This window comes from Thalassophryne amazonica, chromosome 1 (assembly GCF_902500255.1).
Source record: "Thalassophryne amazonica chromosome 1, fThaAma1.1, whole genome shotgun sequence".
Classification (NCBI taxonomy): Eukaryota; Metazoa; Chordata; class Actinopteri; order Batrachoidiformes; family Batrachoididae; genus Thalassophryne; species Thalassophryne amazonica.
Genome location: NC_047103.1, coordinates 17,295,133 through 17,316,734, shown reverse-complemented (window position 1 = coordinate 17,316,734; position 21,602 = coordinate 17,295,133). Strand labels below are relative to the sequence as shown.

Below are 21,602 nucleotides of genomic sequence, written 5' to 3'. Positions count from 1 at the left end.
GCTAATCCCGGCGCTGAGCGTAGTAAGCTGGTCTTCCTGTTGGGCAAGCTGCTGACTATGGTGGCGTACCGCCAACTGAAACGGATCTGAGCCTGCTGTGTCCATCGTGGGCCAGATTGATCTGACAGGCTGGACTGGGTGGACACAAATGTAGGGCTCACACAGACAGCTCTGGTTGCAAACAAGTTTTAATGTGGGAAGCAGTGGTCGGTAAACGGGAAAGCAGTCCAAAAAACACAGCAGCAGTACAATGATCATCAGGCTTAGTCGTAGTCGTAACAGGCAGGCAGGAGGTCGAGAACACACAAAAGCAGGCAGGACTAGGAAACACGGACTCAAGAGCTGGAAAGAAGGCACAGGGCGCATCAATCTGGCGAGGAACAGACACAAGCAGTGAGCATATATACTCCTGGGAGCTAATCAGTAAATCCAGGACAGGTGTGCATGGAGAGGACCGGAAACAGGGCGTGGCCAGAGACTGAGTGCCAGAAAGCAGCAGACACACCTCCCACAGGAAAAGGAACACAAAGAAAGGCATACATGAACAAAGAGGAAAAAAGGCAAAGCTAAGCAGAAACAAAGAAGAAAACCAAACCCCCCGTCAGACCCTGACAGTTTTTGGGACTTCCAGTTTGGATGGACAAGACTAAGAGTCAAGCTTTCAAATGAATTAAAGCTCTGTCTGGGTTTTTGATTAATTAATAAGCTGGAGTGGAAGATTGCTGCTAATCCTCCGCCTCGGCCCGTGCTACAAGCATTCTGGCAGTTAGTGTGACTCGGGGGTGTTGACTCATTTAAACTAACATATTCATCCTGCTGTAACCAGGTTTCTGTAAGGCAGAATAAATCAATATGTTGATCAATTATTATATCATTTACTAACAGGGACTTAGAAGAGAGAGACCTAATGTTTAATAGACCACATTTAACTGTTTTAGTCTGTGGTGCAGTTGAAGGTGCTATATTATTTTTTCTTTTTGAATTTTTATGCTTAAATAGATTTTTACTGGTTGTTGGTGGTCTGGGAGCAGACACCGTCTCTACGCAGGTCATGCAGGTCAAGGATGAACAGTCCCAAAACCGAACATTGATAGGACAAATATTTTTAGAGAAGCTACATATATTAACTAATAACACTCATGGCCCCATTCATTCTTCCCTTAACACGGATCAGTCTTCCTGTCCCCTTTGCAGAAAAACAGCCCGAAGCATGATGTTTCCACCCCCATGCTTCACAGTAGATATGGTGTTCTTGGGATGCAACTCAGCATTCATCTTCCTCCAAACATGACTAGTTGAGTTTTTACCAAAAAAGTTCTATTTTGGTTTCATCTGATGACATGATATTCTCCCAATCCTCTTCTGGATCATCGATATGCTCTCTGGCAAACTTCAGACGGGCCTGGACATGTACTGGCTTAAACAGGGGGACACGCCTGGCACTGCAGGATTTGAGTCCCTCTCTGTGTAGTGTGTAGCCTTTGTTACTTTGGTTCCAGCTCTCTGCACGTCATTCATCAGGTCCCTCTGTGTAGTTCTGGGATTTTTGTTCACCGTTTTCATGATCATTTTGACCCCACGGGATGACATCTTGCGTGGAGCCCCAGATCGAGGGAGTTTATCAATGGGCTTGTATGTCTTATATTTTCTTACAATTGCTCCCACAGTTGATTTATTCACACCAACCTGCTTGACTATTGTAGATTCACTCTTCCCAGTCTGGTGCACATCTACAATTTTCTTCCTGGTGTCCTTCGACAGCTCTTTGGTCTTGGCCATGGTTGAGTTTGGAGTCTGACTGTTTGAGGCTGTGGACAGGTGTCTTTTATACAGATAAGGAGTTCCAACAAATGCCATTAATACAGGTAACAGGTGGAGGACAGAAAAGCTTCTTAAAGAAGAAGTTACATGTCTGTGAGAGACAGAAATCTTGCTTGTTTTTTATTGACCAAATACTTATTTTCCACCATAATTTAGAAATAAATTCTTTAAAAATCCTACAATGTGATTTCCTGGAATTTTTTTTCTCATTTTGTCTCTCATAGTTGAAGTGTATCAATGATGAAAATTACAGGCCTCTCTCATCTTTCTAAGTAGGAGAGCTTGCACAATCAGGGACTGACTAAATACTTTTTTACCCGACTGTATTTACATTCTGGACTCACACTCCAATCCAGCAGGGGGCAGTAAATCACTCATATATTAAAAGCATGTGTGCACGGGTGCGTGTGCGATTTTATTTAGTAAGTTCAATATAAGTACATAATATAATTGTAAACATGTTAAAAACACGTGGATGACTCAAGAAAGTATCGCTTTCTTGAGTCACTTGTTTTCATTGTGGTCCACTTAAAAGTCAAATGACAAAATAGTAAAAATAAAATAATAATAACAATAATGCTAATAATAACAATAATAATAATAGTGTGCATATGAGAACAAGAACGTAAACAATTTATAAATACATTAAAGTGGATATGACACTTAAAGACAATATAGTCTTATTACATGTAACAATTTGAACGTCCCGCCACTGAAAAATGTGTACGCCCCGTGACCAGCTTCTGGCTAAGCACCAAACCTGAAATACGTCACTGCCTGGAGACCATATCGGCTTTGCACACTTGGCGGCCATTGTTTACACTTTTTTTAGTGGCAGAAACTTTGATTAAACGCAGCTCTCAGGGACGTGTTTGTCGATATGCCTGACCAGTGTGTCGCAGCATATTGCACAAACACAAGGGCAAAAGGTTTTAGCCTTTTCAAGTCCAGGCAGATTGATCGAAAGCCGCTGTGTTGTGCGATGCATGAAATGTCAGGCTGCCGCTCCCTCCGCTCACACACCCGCATTTGCTCCCGCCAACAGACCCTTTCCTCTATGTCCATGTTCTCACCTCTCACAGGAACACATAAAATGTCAACCCCAAACAATATGTTCACAATAATCTTGAATTGGTCAAGGAACTTGTAAAAATATCAGTGCAATACATAGTAAACACGGCGGCGGCATGTTCACTGTTGTTTTCGACGAGCTTTTTCAAAACGTTCGCCGTTTATTTCCTATTCTTTCGTGAAAATAACGTAACTAAACACGGATGAATGCAATGCCAGGCACTCGAAAACGTAAGTAAAGTAATGACGGTGGTCCACATGTAGTAGCTACACTATCGCGGCCCCGGAAAAATAACAAAGGAGGTAAACAGAAGCTAGAAACGAAAATGCTATAATGATAGTGTTATAAACAGCAGCAACAAAAATCAAAGCCTCCGTTACCATTCCGTATTCTGCAGCCTTTCAAAATCCACCGGAATTGGCACGTCTCTTGCCTCTGCTTCAGCTCCGCCATAAGCACCATCGGCATTATTTTCACTGTCAGAATGCTCCTGTTTGAATGTTCGTCCGAAAGATACGGCTCCAATCTGTAGGGTCTAATCACTGCTGTGACATCCTCAGGATCCGAGTCAGTCTCGATTTCCTCACAGAAACAATCCACACTTGAAGAGGAGTCAGAAAAGTTCTTGATCTTGTCACTGTCCACGCTGAGGTCCATCTGTTCCTGTTGTCAATCTAACAGACAAAGACAGGACTCTCCACGCTGTGACGTCACAGCATCACGTGACCACTGATGGAACGCTGCCAGCGCGCTTTCCAAGAAACACACTTTTGAGAAGCTGTACAAACTTTATTTCTCAGTGATAATGATTAAAACCACTTTCAACTTACTGTATGTAAATGTTTGATATTTATATAATTTTTTACCTAATTTTTAGGTGTCATATCTACTTTAAGACAGTAAATCAACATAAAAATACATATACGTACAGGAAATAAAAGGGCTGAGTTCTTCTAAAAACTGTTGAGGTCTAAGGTTCTAAAAACATTCTGGACTCACACGCCATTCCAACTCATGATAGAAAATTTGCATAATTTATTACCACCCTTGAAAAATGTCAGCTGCCTATTTTAGAAACACTACCCAATCTAGAGCCCATGGATCCCCACGGGCAGCACACTAGTGACCCTTAAGTGGGAGGAGAAAATTAATGACTCTGGGGCCAGTGACATTCAGTCTCTGCAACTTGTGTGTTAATCTGCATTTGCTCCGCCCCTCCAGGATACAGTGGTGGTAACTTCTTGTGCTTTGGATGTGTTATAGTACCGAAACTGATTCGTACCACATTTTAATGTGAACAGTTTTCCTTTGAACTCCTAAAGTCAGAGCGAACTGCGTCGCAGATGTTTGTGGAAGCCACGTGTGTCACTGCGGTGTCACCTCGACAAGCAAACAGGGTCATAATCGTTTCATTACAGGACGTGTCTTTGTCAGAGACAAACACTTATTAATGACATCCATCTCCGTCCTGGCATCCGGGAATGATTTTTGGATAAACGTCCCTCCCCCTTATTTGGTTTGGCTGTTCGATTCCTGGACGTAAAAGAAAGGCAGAATCAGAAATGACGGAGAGGAAAATCTAAAAATAACAAGCGAGTCAGACAATAAGGGGGAACAATGGGGGCTGATCTGCTGTAAACACATTTTCAGTGCATGCAAAGAAATGAAAAACGTTTGCTGCTCTGTGTGATGTAACAGTGCCACCTAGAGAGGAGTTAGTGCAATAACATCTGAAGACAAGATGCTCCTCACATTCACCCACTCACACACTGATGACTGAATAATGGCTTTCCAAACAGAAACATGAGATTCACTGTGCATAGTTTCTCCAATCACAGCCACAGAAATGCATGGCTTCTTCAGAGTTGTCACGTGTCTTGGTGGCTTCCCTCACAAGTCTCCTCCTTGTTTGATTTTCAGAGGGGAAAAACACGGGAAAATAGAACCTTAAGCTATTTTTTAATGGACCCATAAGATCTGGCAGCCGTCAAAGAGTTGTTATTCCCATCTTGACGTGCAATGCCACGTAAACTGACATAGGAGGAGCGATTGAGTTGGTTTTGAGATGTTGGTTTCTCAGAATCCAAAAGATGGAGAACCATGATCTACCTTTTCTCGGTCAGGCTCAAATCCTCTCAATTGCCCCTTGTAATTACATTGTTTTTATTATTATTTCTGTGTAACTGTGTCTGTGGGCATGGAGCCCATCAGGGCTACGACAGTCTGATATTTGACTTTAATGAACTTGACCTTCACCCAAGTCATTGGCCTCTGGTTGACCTTGCCAGGGCAATTCTACAGTCCAAGTGTGTGCTACTTTTGTTCCAAACTGGGTTTAAAAGAAAAATTAAACTCCTTGACCTTTGTCGAAATGGATTTTTTAATGGCAATTTTAGGGTCACCCTGCACTGGCATACAAAGTTTGGGAGAACTCTGCAAAAGGACATGGGAGGAGTAGGACAAAAAGCAGACATGACCATGGCACCAGTGATTGACCTTTGGCAAATTTGACCTTGAGCAATTCCAGAACTTACCTACATATGTGTGCCGTGTTTGGTGCAAACAGAAGGGAAAAACTCCAGTGAACATAACCTCAGTGGTTGAGTTCTGGCAAGTTTGACCTCACCTAGGCAATTCCAGAACCAGCCCTGATGCCCACCAATTTGGTGGGCATCAGAATAAGGAATAAAAAAAAATACCTTTGACCCCAATGCAATTGCAGAGTTGACCATTATCTACATGTCATATTTGGTGGGCTTCGTCCAAAAGGCCTTGGAGCAGTAAAACAACAAGCAGACAAATGTTGCTCAAATTATAGTAAGACTTACACTGAAGTAAATCTGTCTCAGTCTGGCTTCAGATCAAGACACAGCACTGAGTCTGCACTTTTAAAAGTACACAATGACATTGCTATGTCCATTGATACCAAGTGCCCTGTTATTTTAGTAATGTTGGATTTGACAGCAGCATTTGATACGGTCAACCATTCTATTCTTTTGTCACGACTTGACCAGTGTGTTGGTATTCGTGGTACAGTACTGAAATGGTTTAAATCGTACCTAGCCAACCAAACCTTTTCTGTACTGATCGGTGACTTATCTTCCTCCGTTGTGCCTTTGTTTTGCGGTGTGCCTCAAGGCTCGATTCTTGGCCCTTTATTATTTTCATTGTACATGTTGCCACTGGAATCTGTTGTAACCAGGCACAATCTTGCTTTTCACTGTTATGCAGACGATCTACAGATTTATTTGCCTGTGATCCCGAAACACAGCAGGTGCTCTTCAAGCCCTCATCAACTGTATTGCAGACATAAAGTTATGACTAGGTCAAACTTTTCTCCATTTAAATGAGGAGAAGACAGAATGTATTTTATTTGGCGATTGCGCCACTGATTTTAACCACCTGCCTGCTAAATTGAAAGCCACTGTAAAAAACCTCTGGGTCACCTTTGACAGTGGCTTCAGATTTGATAAGCAGATTGATAGTGTGGTCAGGACCAGTTTTCATCAGTTGTGTCTCTTGGCAAAGGTTAAACCTTTTTTAAACCGTGCAGACCTGGAGAAAACCGTTCACGCTTTTATCAGCTCGAGGATCGATTATTGCAATGCACTTTATGTTGGGATTTCCCAGTCATCTCTCAAACGGCTTCAATTGGTTCAAAATGCAGCTGCACGTTTTTTAACAAACACGCCCCGTCGTCAACATATCACTCCAATTCTTAATTCTCTTCAATGGCTCCCCGTTTCTTTTAGAATTGATTTTAAAATTTTGCTCTTTGTTTTTAAAGCTCTTAACGGTCTTGCCCCTTCTTACCTCTCCAAACTGTTGTGTATTCGTAACACAACCAGGGCCTTAAGGTCTACAGACCAGCTTTTATTGGAAGTCCCAAGAACCAGGTGTAAGCACTGGGGTGATCGAGCTTTTTCTGTTGCTGGGCCTAGACTCTGGAACAAACTTCCCCCTGACATGAGAACCATGACAGACTTTGATATTTTTAAAGCTCGGCTCAAAACTCGTTTGTTCAGACTGGCTTTTGATACTTATTAAGCAGTGATGGTGTATTAACTGTTTATGTACACTGTCTTTTCCTTGTTTGATTTTAATGGAAAGCACTTTGTGCACCTTGTGTGTTGTAAAAGGGCTCTATAAATAAAATTTGATTGATTGATTGATAAATTACATAAATGATACTGCCGTTTCATTTCAATCATAAAGTCAACCCAATGTCACGCCATTTTGTCATGGTATCATGAAAGTCAATCAATCTATAGTTCATGCTCCTGCCTTCTGATGGGAGCACAAATTAATTTCGTAACAGGAGCGCAAAATACGAAAATGTGACTCATTTTGTGACGGGAGCACAAAAAAGCAAGAGACTGGGTTGAGCATCTTCGAGTCGACTGAGACCATGAAAGAAGAAACATCTAAACTGATATATATTTTTCCAATATTTATTCATATATTTCCTCAAGAGTAACATATAGTTCCAGACAAACAAATGCATGAAGATATACAGCAGTCTACAGAATACATCGTTCAGAACTGCACCACATTTAGGAATAAAAATGAACTGCACTCTGAGTACTTTGGATTTATTGGTCCTTAAGAATAAAATTGTAAGCAAACAGAAACAAACAAACAAAGAAATGTTTTTTAAGTACTTTGTTATTGGCTAACACCCCCTCCATGTATTTTGACCGAGGTTTGAGGTTTTTAATGATTTTCATACATCCCATAGAGTTAAAGGCCTTTGACAAGTGGACTAGTTTGGTGACTTGGAAAAAACACCAGTCGTCTCGCTGTAACAACACTGAGACACCGAGACAAGACAGACAAACGGAACGGCAGCGGGTAGCCGAGAAAAGTGCTGAGATGCATTGTCGTGTATACGCCGTTGCTGAAAGAGGGCAAAGCCGAAGAGAAAGACAGGAAAGCCGTACAGGCGCAGAGCAGAGAAAAGCGCACAGGAAGACATGCAAGCGGGACTACACAGATAGATATAATACTCTACAGTCAAAGCTGCGACAGTCTTCAAGCAGAAGAGAAAGGTAGAAATTGGATAGAGACAGCCAGAGAAAGCGCAGAGAAGAATATAATGTAAAGCTGGGTTAGCATGCTTGCAGCACAAGAAACTTCACGAGGCCACAGATCACATGTAAAGGCTATAGCGACAGTGCACGAATCTACAAGCTATTCAGACACTAAAGCTAATTACAGGAGCTACATATAATACATATAGTGTGCACATATAGATATACATATATAGAATTAGATATATAGGAGATTGTACATCAAACAAGCTGGATAGGCAAAGCATTGCATGCACGTGCAAAGGAGGCAAATTTAGCAGCAACAGCAGCAAGAGAGAATATCTGGCTTTCTGAGGCTACCACAGTGAGATTCCTTTGTCGATGTAATAATCCAGTGTTGTCTCTGCGCCAATTTGATTTAAGAGCCGAAAAGACAGCCAATATATTTATGAAAAATGTGACCAACTCTACTGCACTGCAAAACGGCAAAATCTAACCAACTGTATTTGTTGAATTTGTAGTCTACACTGCAAAAACAGTCCCTCTCAAAATAAGACAAATAATCCGAAATCTAATCAAAGTGTCTTGCATTAAGCAAAAAAATCTAAAATGTAAAAAATGTACTTAAAACTAGCAAAATATATAGGCACTGAATAATCAAAATGTGCCTTAAAACTAGACAGAATTCTTATTTTAGGATTAGTCTTTGTCTTAAAACAAGGAAAACAATCTTCTTCCTTTGCTGAGATGATTTGAAATTCATTGCCTTTCCTTGTTACTGGCTAAATACAGCTTGATATTAGCTGGGAAAACCTAAGAAAAATTGAGATACATTTTCTCCAAAGTAAGACATTTTTTTCTTATGTAAAAAATGCTTGATAAGATTATTTTTCTATTTTAGGCAAAAATTAAGTAACATTTCTTTAAACAATTCTTTTTTACTTTCTTATATATCAGTTTTTGCAGTGTAAATATCTAATGTACACATTCACTTAACAGGTAAAATTTCAGTAAGATGTTAAAAATTTATCTTAAAAATTCTGTGAAAGTCTTGGAAAAATCTTGTATCAAGACATCTGAGACAAAACAAGCCATTCTTTTGACTCACCATACCATTTCTAAGATGCCGTGTTTGCAAAAAGCTATAACACTTCCTAACATTAGTGAAACAGAGCTCAGAATGAGTATTTTAATTGAAGAAATCTTAAGTGAATTTTCACCTGTTCCATTGGCGGATTTTTTTTTTTTTTTTGTTCACATAAAAAAAAAGTGTTTTAAACTTGAGATTACTTGAAATATCATCAGTTTGAATTTTACGTAGTAGTACTAGGAAGTGTTACATCTTTTACAAATAACGCAGCATCTTAACAATCTTACGATGAGACGTAACAACTTGTTTAATCTCATATGACTCGATACAAGATGTTTACAAGACTCCTACACTTAAAAGAATTTTAAAGGTTTATATCTGAAAACGCAGCCTTATATCTTGCTGAAATTTTAGTTAAGTGTTTGTGTTTTTATGAACTGTAAATTAGATTTTGACGAGAAATTAAATGGACTTAGTAAATAGTAAGATTTTGCATTTTTACAGTGTGGGACATTAGATTGATTAAAAACGAGGCTTTACCGTATCTACAAATATTAATTTCCCATAAATTTTTGATTCAGTGAACATCAGTAATTAAAAAAAACACAACTTATGAACAACTACTGAACATTGTTTGTACGCTATTAAGTGTATATTCTAAAGTGCACGGCCTCCCTTCGGAGTAAATCTAGACAATACTGGCAAATTGATACTAAGGCAACACATGACAAACATGCTAAGGTACACATCGGCACATACGGTCAAGTATCACTTGTGCACAATGAAAAAAAATCCACGCAGTTCAGAGTCAAAATGGCTTTGCATATGCGTTTAAAACACAAACACTGTCTTACTGTCCATCCTGGTAAGACTGAGTATTTCAAGGTGAAATCTGTCCCTTTCTTTGAGCTTAAAGCCAGTCCCTGAAACTAGAAGATTCACAAACCAAGTATCTGATACACATACACACAGCAAAAAGCCTTTTGGGAATAACAGGATGAAAATACAAGTTCTCTATATATCAGATAGAGAAAATATGAATTACTTTACCTCACAAATAGTCTCTGGTTATATGTCTTATATACACATATTTATACACAAAGATATGTACTTAGGACATCTCGAAATTGTATTTACATCTATGATCAAAAGTGATTGTACACTGACTGACCATGTTGAGCAAATTGTGCTTTTCTAACTACCAACAAAAATGCTACAGAACTTGTGCTTGGCAAGTCAGGTTTCACAACTCATCAACTAACCCAGCTAAGCATACTTTTAGTTTTTGCTAACCACTGCTTATGTGCAGGTTGGAAAGTTGATTATCAACTGTTTGTACACTTGAATTAGAGGTTTTCTTTAATATTTGGACCCATACTCAAATATTGCTCGTGAATGAATCAAGAATAGTCAGTTGCAATACCCTTTTTTTTTTTTTTTTACCAACAGCTAAGTGCAAGTGATGTCAAGTACAACGGAAGCTGAAAAACTGGCTCCTGTATCCAGACTAAAACATCATTATTGCCCCTTTTCCAGTTTCTCAAAATCCTAAATATTTCAATTAATTGTTAACCCCAAACCACCAAACACCTCAGTATAAGTACTGTAGTTGGGATTACATGTAAAGCCATTGTTTTTCTTATTTTAAATCCTATGACATATACAGCACGCTAACCACAGCTAAATATACAGCCAAGCTGAAAACAGTCCCTATGCTGGCTTCTGAATTAGCATGTGACAACCAACAAAATGGGTTTTAGCAAATTTTTACTACATTAAATGCACTAAAAAGGAGCAGGAAGAAGAAGAAGAAAAAAAACACCCTGATACTTAAGTTTACACTGCAGATCATCCCCAAGACATACTTTCAACTTCAGAAAATGGCAGTTGTAGCAATACAGTTCACATTCCTTCTTTTTTAGAAGTGATTTTCTAGTTTATTGTCATTAGTAAAAGAATAGATCAGAAATGCTCCTTCAGCTGCTGAACCTTAGCGGGCGTGCCGGTGATTGACTGACGGCTGTGCTAGCATAGTTTGTGAAGTGGTGATGGCAAAATTACAAATTTTACAGAACTGTTCTTCTGGCTCTTAATTCGTTTCTAGTTCTTGGATAGCATGACAAATCATAGCTCATTCATCGCTACATTTGTGTCACCTAGCATGCCAGTGAAAGACACCACAAGAGTGTCGAGAGACCTGGACTTGGAAATGTAGCTTACAAATTTAGTTCTCAGTGTAAGAAACATAATCCACACTGTGTAGCATCTAAATTGTGGGGCCTTGACAGTAGCAGCTATATGTAAGTTGTTCAGAAGGCTACAGCTGATAAGCTAGTTAGCTAGTCTGCGTCAGATACACGGCCTACGTTTCATACGATATTAGCTAGAACGCTAACAGTGGTGGAAAATGTACTCTGCTCACAATGCTCATTTTAACTGCTAGTTCAGCAGCAAAGGTCCATTACAAGTCTGTATTTAGTGAAAAGGTGATGTTAGCTAGAAGGCTCAGGACAGAAAGTGGTTGATGAGAGAAACCAGTAACACTCCGAATGCCATACAAAGTCAGGTGTCGCCATAAAAAAAAACTCTGATTATCCAGTACAACAGACTGTAAAGCTATTTACACAGTAGTTTTATGTGCTCAAAGAAAAAAAACCCATATAATTTCAGTTGGAGTTTAATATACATAAAGTTCTTCAGATTATTGGGATACTATCATACAGTTAATCATATTTGTGCTGCTATACATCACCAGTCTATGATCTTAAGGGACGTTTGCACAAGATAGCTGCTTGAAATACACACGGGAAGGCAGTTGATTAAGCTGAGGTAAGGTGAAGTGCTTATTTAACTTTTAAACCATGAGGTTAAATGTAAGTTACGACAGAACACAACCACATTTGGCACTTAACGTATCGGCAAATGACAATGGCTGAAAAAGTAATGCTTCCTCATCAACCCATTGCACAGGCAATTCCTATCACAACATATAAAGTCACATCACTTACACTGCCCTGGGATTTACTACACTAGGAAAAGCAGACAGGAGCACTTTTACGTCGCTTTGGGACAAACGCAGTCCACAGCAAAGCTACACTACGCAATATTCTACATGATATAGATGTTATTTTTTTAAATCTATGACTATGGAGGAAATGAAGAAAACTTTTATTTTTTTTACTGGTACATTCACAACAAACAATTCATCCGTCAAGGCGGCGGAGTGGGTAGAAGGATTTGGTCAGGCAGGTCTTATAGATCCTGGCCAAGTCGTTCAATCTCCTCAATAAGAAAATCGATGTCCTCGAAGGTAGCGGCGGGATTTGAGATAACCATGCGGAAAAAGTTGACCTTGTCCCCTTGCGGTTGGTAGCTAACCATGGTTGTCCCATACTCCATCATCCTGGCCTTTATCACAGGGGCCACCTGAGAAAATCCAAAATATGTATACACACACACACACACACACACACCATAAAATTATAGCTTAATTCTCACACTGGTGCATATAAGAGAAAAATTATACAGATAGCTTCACTAAACCTTTGGAAGCAAAGTCTAATATTTTTTCCAAAATGGTAAATGGATTGCATTTATGTAGCGCTTTTCCATCTGCATCAGATGCTCAAAGCGCTTTACAAATAATGCCTCACATTCACCCCGATGTGAGGGTGCTGCCACACAAGGTACCCATTGCACACCGGGAGCAGCTAGGGGATTAAGGCCTTTGCCCAAGGGCCCGGCTGGGATTTGAACTGAGGATCCTCTGGTCTCAAGCCCAGTGCTTTAACCACTAGACCATCACCATCATGGTGTAGATTTTCGTGATGGTGTCATGAAAAGAAATTGCGATGGTATCACGAAATTTGGGGTGACATGATGGGTGGGGGTTAAAATTAGTGAGTGAATGGTGACCGCAAACGTAATACATTTTGTGATGGTATCATGAAAAAAAAATGAACATGAGAGTGGGCTGGTACAACTCCAGGTTTGCGTAACAGACAGTGCTTTACTTCTTGTGACTATAACCAATATTGATCTAATCGGTCCCAGCTAAGGTGGCAAAACACTTACAACCCAGGCTCATTATACCATTGCCTACACAAAAACATATGATAACCTTCCCAGAGTGGGAGCTACAGTCAGGTAGCACGTAACAAAATACAGTGATCAGTGGTATCAAAAGCTAAACTTTGTTACAGAAACAGGAACACTGATGTGGAATCTGCATCCATCTATACATTGTTCACCACTTTAGTCAGTGCAGTCTGTGTGGAACGAGCCCTAAACGCTGACTGCAGGTGCTCAAAATGATAATTCACAGGTAGATAGGCAAGACGTTGCTTAGCAACTAACTTTTCCATCACCTACAAGAAAAATTATGAATTGGAAATAGGTTTATAATTCCTGAGTAACCCACAGTCCAAACTGGGTTTCCTAAGAAGGTTTTATCACAGCAGCTTTAAAGATCTGTGAGTGATGAGTTTAGAATAATCAACACGCTAGTGATGACCAGACATCTTTAACCAGCCTGGCACGTAACGGGGTCAAGAAAACATGTCGTACATTTAGCTCCCATCACAATTTCAGACAAACTCTCTAAAGAATAGTGTCAAAGTCAGACAAAGGTGATTCTGAGTCATGACTACACATACTTGTGGTGCAAATTATTCATTTTAAAATCCTTTTAGCTCAACCAATACTAATAATAACAATAATCACTTTTCCCGAAAACTGGAGAAGTATAATTTTTGAATCCTATACAAAATTAAACAAGAGCAATCGGAGCTTGCTGACATCCTCCAATCTGGATCCACATCACCTCCAAAATTCAGTGGAGTCTTCCATGCCCTGATATCCCTCTGTGGTGAATTTTGATGAGACTCTGTGCAGTAGTTTTTATGTAATCCTTCAAAGCCTATATAAAGTGAAACCTGATCCAGAATCTGGATCCGGATCTGGATCACCTCCAAAATTCAGTGGAGTCTTCCATGCCCTGATATCTCTCTGTGGTGCAAATTTGGTGAGAATCTGTGTAGTAGTGTTTGACGTAATCCTTCAAAGCCTATATAAAGTGAAACCTGATCCAGAATCTGGATCCGGATCTGGATCAGTTATCCGGATATTGGTATCCGGATCCAGATCTGGATCACCTCCAAAATTCAGTGGAGTCTTCCATGACCTAATATCTATCTGTGGTGAAAATTTCGTCAAAATCTGTGCAGTAGTTTTGACGTAATCCTTCAAAGACTATATAAAGTGAAACTCGATCCAGAATCTGGATCCAGATCACCTCAAAACACTTCATGGAGTCTTCCATTGCTTAATATCTACCTGTGGTGAAAATTTCGTCAAAATCCGTGCAGTAGTTTTGACGTAATCCTGCTAACAGACAGACAGACAAATAAATAAATAAATAAACACTGATGATGTTGCAGTTGTTGCTGTTTTTACTCCATAAATCTAAAACTTTCTCCTGTGGATTTTACAAACTATATGTTTTTGTAAAGATAAGATAAATAATATCATGTGCTTTAACAGCTGTAACATTTTACATTTTTGTCCTCAGTGATTAAAACAACCATTCTGAGCTGGTGATTCATTTCTGTGGTATACTGTACTATACTGTGGTATACTGTGTTATACTGTGTTATACTGTACTTTACTGTGGTATACTGTGATAAGCTGTGGTATACTGTACTATACTGTGGTATACTGTGGTAAGCTGTGGTATACTGTACTATACTGTGGTATACTCTGGTAAGCTGTGGTATACTGTACTATACTGTGGTATACTGTGGTAAGCTGTGGTATACTGTACTATACTGTGGTATACTGTGGTAAGCTGTGGTATACTGTACGATACTGTGGTATACTCTGGTAAGCTGTGGTATACTCTACTATGCTGTGGTATACTGTGTTATACTGTACTTTACTGTGGTATACTGTAGTATACTGTGGTAAGCTGTGGTATACTGTGGCATACTGTGGTATACTGTACTATACTGTGGTATACTGTGGTATACTGTGGTAAGCTGTGGTATACTGTGGTATACTATGGTATACTGTGGTATACTGTGGTATGCTGTGGTATACTATGGTATACTGTGGTATGCTGTGGTATACTATGGTATACTGTGGTAAGCTGTGGTATACTGTGGTATACTGTACTATACTATGGTATACTGTGGTATACTGTGGTAAGCTGTGGTATACTGTACTATACTGTGGTATACTCTGGTAAGCTGTGGTATACTCTACTATGCTGTGGTATACTGTGTTATACTGTACTTTACTGTGGTATACTGTAGTATACTGTGGTAAGCTGTGGTATACTGTGGCATACTGTGGTATACTGTACTATACTGTGGTATACTGTGGTATACTGTGGTAAGCTGTGGTATACTGTGGTATACTATGGTATACTGTGGTATACTGTGGTATGCTGTGGTATACTATGGTATACTGTGGTAAGCTGTGGTATACTGTGGTATACTGTGGAAAGCTGTGGTATACTGTGGTATACTGTGGTATACTATGGTAAGCTGTGGTATACTGTGGTATACTTGTCCATTAAGTTAAATCAGTCCAGCTCTGATTTTTTCCCCCTTTTACAGCATCCTGATCAAACACCCCATTGTCTGATCTTTCAAACTTTTGAAAACAAAATGAAACCTCTGTCTTTTGTTTTGTGATTGCTCTTTTGTCTGACTGTGCAGACCGCGGTGGAGGACAGCGCGCTCTGCATGGGCGGCACTCACACCATCTGTTTGTCCTAATTGTCAATTATTAGGCTCCTGCTGCTGTGGGCCCCTCTGAATGGCTGCCACATTAGCCTGCTTCCCACTGCCTACCTCCACCCCTGCTAAGTGTACATATAACGTTTTAGGCCTGTCAGCATTTCCTCAGTGCTTAGAAAATATTTTCAGTGTTAAAGCCAAGTGTGCATGCTGCGCCTAATGAGGAGGACATGTGATGGTTGAGCTGGATATGACTGACAAGCATGTCGGGCACCGGCGAGGTGTGTCCAGGCAGATACCACAGTAAAGCTCCTTATGTCGGCTCACCCACCTTGTGCAGGCGTTTCTTTTTCTCCTCTTTGTCCTGCATGTAGCGGATCCCAGGAGGGAGGTACCAGAAGCAGACGTTGGTGTGCTGAGGCTGCGGGAACACAGTGTGGACAAAAGAGGAATAAACTGCCGTATGTGCAGAAATAGCGCGTGCAATTGCGGTTAAAATTCAGTTGTACAAATTGCAACAAATAATATTGTGTGAAATGTGCAAAGCATTTTGTCTAATTTAATACATAAGAAGGGCAGTCAGACTGCGCACGCAAATCCCTCCCACTTCACTGCCTTAAAATGTCACATTAGTTAAATCTGCATGACACTTTACAATTATGTGGTAATCATGCTCAGTAGAAACCTGCAATCTGGATCACTTAATACAGTTTTGAATCACGTGTGATTGCGTCAGACAAGCTTGAACCCTCGTGCGCATGCGTGAGTTTTTCCATGCCTGTCGGTTGCGTCATTCGCCTGTGAGCAGGCTTTGAGTGAGGAGTGGTCCAGCCCCTCGGCGGATTTTCATTGTCAGGAAATGGCGGAATGATTTGGGCTTTTTTTTCCATCAGAATTTTTTCAGAAACTGTTAGAGACTGGCAGCTGGAAACCATTCGAAAAATTGGTTTCCAATTAATAATAAGGTCGGATACTTTTCTAATAGACCTCGTATGTGGAAGAAAACAGGTTGGCCATTTGTATTTGTTGGGGTTTTTCTGTCTGCTGAATCCAACCCAGTAGATTTAGACTGCCAGCAGATGAACCTTAAAAACAGATCTTATATTAAAAAGATGCCTACACTGATGAACAGAGTCAGCTAAGACAGCGCTGGGGTCTTGAGGCAGGGGTCACATGCACCGCTGCAAACAAGAACCCCGACATTAAGGCTAGGTTGGTCTTAAGCCTACACTTGGCCCGCCCCCAGGTGGGTGGGCCTTGCCCTGCTGCGTGGATCAGTGGAGCTATGTGATTGGCTGCAAGTAGTGGTGCGTCAATGTGGTAGGCGGGTGAACTGATCACGTTGTTTTGTTCAAGCAGTATTTGTCATATCAAAACTTTGTGATGAATGTGTTTGTGTCAGCGTGATAAGCAACAACGGAACATTTCATGGCGGAAGAGTCACATTCAGACATGACAGAAGTTCTTTCCACTTCTATGCACATTCCCCAATTCCTTGAATGCTGACAATCATCCATATGAACAGCTTATATATAGGTGAAAATTTGGTGAGAATCTATGAAGTAGTTTTGATGTAATCCCTCAAATCCTACATGAAGTGAAACTTATTCCAGAATCCAGATCCAGCTCACCTCCAAAATGTAATGGGTTCTCCCATGGTCTAATATGTATATGTGGTGAAAATTTGGTGAGAATCTATGAAGTAGTTTAGATGTAATCCTTCAAATCCTACATGAAGTGAAACTTGATCCAGAATTCAGATCCAGCTCACCTCCAAAATTTAATGGGTTCTTCCATGATCTAATATGTATATGTGGTGAAAATTTGGTGAGAATCTTTGAAGTAGTTTTGATGTAATCCCTCAAATCCTACATGAAGTGAAATTTGATCCAGAATCCAGATCCAGCTCACCTCCAAAATTTAATGGGTTTTTCCATGATCTAATATGTATATGTGGTGAAAATGTGGTGAGAAACTATGAAGTAGTTTTGATGTAATCCCTCAAATCCTACATAAAGTGAAACTTGATCCAGAATCCAGACCCAGATCACCTCCAAAATGTACTGTGTTCTTCCATGGTGTAATATGTATATGTGGTGAAAATGTGGTGAGAATCTATGAAGTAGTTTTGATGTAATCCCTCAAATCCTACATGAAGTGAAACTTATTCCAGAATCCAGATCCAGCTCACCTCCAAAATGTAATGGGTTCTCCCATGGTCTAATATGTATATGTGGTGAAAATTTGGTGAGAATCTATGAAGTAGTTTTGATGTAATCCCTCAAATCCTACATAAAGTGAAACTTGATCCAGAATCCAGATCCAGCTCACCTCCAAAATGTAATGTGTTCTTCCATGGTGTAATATGTATATGTGGTGAAAATGTGGTGAGAATCTATGAAGTAGTTTTGATGTAATCCTTCAAATCCTACATGAAGTGAAACTTGATCCAGAATTCAGATCCAGCTCACCTCCAAAATTTAATGGGTTCTTCCATGATCTAATATGTATATGTGGTGAAAATTTGGTGAGAATCTTTGAAGTAGTTTTGATGTAATCCCTCAAATCCTACATGAAGTGAAATTTGATCCAGAATCCAGATCCAGCTCACCTCCAAAATTTAATGGGTTTTTCCATGATCTAATATGTATATGTGGTGAAAATGTGGTGAGAAACTATGAAGTAGTTTTGATGTAATCCCTCAAATCCTACATAAAGTGAAACTTGATCCAGATCCAGATCACCTCCAAAATTTAATGGGTTCTTCCATGGTGTAATATGTATATGTGGTGAAAATGTGGTGAGAGTCTATGAAGTAGTTTTGATGTAATCCTTCAAATCCTACATAAAGTGAAATTTGATCCTGAATCCAGATTCAGATCACCTCCAAAATTTAATGGGTTCTTCCATGGTCTAATATGTATCTGTGGTGAAACTTTGGTGAGAATCTATGAAGTAGTTTAGATGTAATCCTTCAAATCCTACATGAAGTGAAACTTGATCCAGAATTCAGATCCAGCTCACCTCCAAAATTTAATGGGTTCTTCCATGATCTAATATGTATATGTGGTGAAAATTTGGTGAGAATCTTTGAAGTAGTTTTGATGTAATCCCTCAAATCCTACATGAAGTGAAATTTGATCCAGAATCCAGATCCAGCTCACCTCCAAAATTTAATGGGTTTTTCCATGATCTAATATGTATATGTGGTGAAAATGTGGTGAGAAACTATGAAGTAGTTTTGATGTAATCCCTCAAATCCTACATAAAGTGAAACTTGATCCAGAATCCAGACCCAGATCACCTCCAAAATGTACTGTGTTCTTCCATGGTGTAATATGTATATGTGGTGAAAATGTGGTGAGAATCTATGAAGTAGTTTTGATGTAATCCCTCAAATCCTACATGAAGTGAAACTTATTCCAGAATCCAGATCCAGCTCACCTCCAAAATGTAATGGGTTCTCCCATGGTCTAATATGTATATGTGGTGAAAATTTGGTGAGAATCTATGAAGTAGTTTTGATGTAATCCCTCAAATCCTACATAAAGTGAAACTTGATCCAGAATCCAGATCCAGCTCACCTCCAAAATGTAATGTGTTCTTCCATGGTGTAATATGTATATGTGGTGAAAATGTGGTGAGAATCTATGAAGTAGTTTTGATGTAATCCTTCAAATCCTACATGAAGTGAAACTTGATCCAGAATTCAGATCCAGCTCACCTCCAAAATTTAATGGGTTCTTCCATGATCTAATATGTATATGTGGTGAAAATTTGGTGAGAATCTTTGAAGTAGTTTTGATGTAATCCCTCAAATCCTACATGAAGTGAAATTTGATCCAGAATCCAGATCCAGCTCACCTCCAAAATTTAATGGGTTTTTCCATGATCTAATATGTATATGTGGTGAAAATGTGGTGAGAAACTATGAAGTAGTTTTGATGTAATCCCTCAAATCCTACATAAAGTGAAACTTGATCCAGATCCAGATCACCTCCAAAATTTAATGGGTTCTTCCATGGTGTAATATGTATATGTGGTGAAAATGTGGTGAGAGTCTATGAAGTAGTTTTGATGTAATCCTTCAAATCCTACATAAAGTGAAATTTGATCCTGAATCCAGATTCAGATCACCTCCAAAATTTAATGGGTTCTTCCATGGTCTAATATGTATCTGTGGTGAAACTTTGGTGAGAATCTATGAAGTAGTTTTGATGTAATCCCTCATATCCTGCATAAAGTGGAACTTGATCCAGAATCCAGATCCAGATCACCTCCAAAATTTAATGGGTTCTTCCATGATCTAATATGTATATGTGGTGAAAATTTGGTGAGAAACTATGAAGTAGTTTTGATGTAATCCCACAAATCCTACATAAAGTGAAACTTGATCCAGATCACCTCCAAAATTGAATGGGTTCTTCCATGGTGTAATATGTATATGTGGTGAAAATTTGGTGAGAAACTATAAAGTAGTTTTGATGTAATCCCTGAAAACCTACATAAAGTGAAACTTGATCTAGATCCAGATCACCTCGAAAATTTAATGGGTTCTTCCATGGTCTAATCTATATATGTGGTGAAAATTTGGTGAGAATCTATTAAGTAGTTTTGATGTAATTCCTCAAATCCTACATGAAGTGAAACTTATTCCAGAATCCAGATCCAGATCACCTCCAAAATTTAATGGGTTCTTCCATGGTCTAATCTATATATGTGGTGAAAATTTGGTGAGAATCTATTAAGTAGTTTTGATGTAATTCCTCAAATCCTACATGAAGTGAAACTTATTCCAGAATCCAGATCCAGATCACCTCCAAAATTTAATGGGTTCTTCCATGGTCTAATCTATATATGTGGTGAAAATTTGGTGAGAATCTATTAAGTAGTTTTGATGTAATCCTTCAAATCCTACATGAAGTGAAACTTGATCCAGAATTCAGATCCAGCTCACCTCCAAAATTTAATGGGTTCTTCCATGATCTAATATGTATATGTGGTGAAAATATGGTGAGAATCTTTGAAGTAGTTTTGATGTAATCCCTCAAATCCTACATGAAGTGAAATTTGATCCAGAATCCAGATCCAGCTCACCTCCAAAATTTAATGGGTTCTTCCATGGTGTAATATGTATATGTGGTGAAAGTTTGGTGAGAAACTATGAAGCAGTTTTGATGTAATCCCTCAAATCCTACATAAAGTGAAACTTGATCCAGATCATCTCCAAAATTGAATGGGTTCTTCCATGGTGTAATATGTATATGTGGTGAAAATTTGGTGAGAATCTATGAAGTAGTTTTGATGTAATTCCTCAAATCCTGTGTAAAGTGAAACTTGATCCAAAATCCAGATCCAGATCACCTCCAAAATTTAATGGGTTCTTCCATGGTCTAATATGTATCTGTGGTGAAAATTTGGTGAGAATCTATGAAGTAGTTTTGATGTAATTCCTCAAATCCTGTGTAAAGTGAAACTTGATCCAGAATCCAGATCCAGATCACCTCCAAAATTTAATGGGTTCTTCCATGTTCTAATATGTATCTGTGGTGAAAATGTGGTGAGAATCTATGAAGTAGTTTTGATGTAATCCCTCAAATCCTACATAAAGTGAAACTTGATCCAGAATCCAGATCCAGATCACCTCCAAAATTTAATAGGTTCTTCCATGGTGTAATATGTATATGTGGTGAAAATTTGGTGAGAATCTATGAAATAGTTTTGATGTAATCCCTCAAATCCTACATAAAGTGAAACTTGATCCAGATCCAGATCACCTCCAAAATTTAATGGGTTCTTCCATGGTGTAATCTGTATCTGTGGTGAAAATTTGGTGAGAATCCATGAAG

The 21,602-nt window shown here is 39.2% G+C and overlaps 1 protein-coding gene across 1 annotated transcript in view; it reads right to left on the bottom strand.

Annotated features, from left to right (window-relative positions):
* Window positions 1-10,186: 10,186 nt before the first annotated feature.
* The window catches only part of gad2 (glutamate decarboxylase 2), a 103,346-nt gene continuing 91,930 nt past the window's right edge, over window positions 10,187-21,602 (bottom strand). The window contains exon 16 of the mRNA XM_034166379.1: window positions 10,187-12,439. Within this exon, the coding sequence (XP_034022270.1) occupies window positions 12,266-12,439 (174 nt within the window). The 3' untranslated portion in view covers window positions 10,187-12,265. The remainder of the gene's footprint in view (window positions 12,440-21,602) is intronic.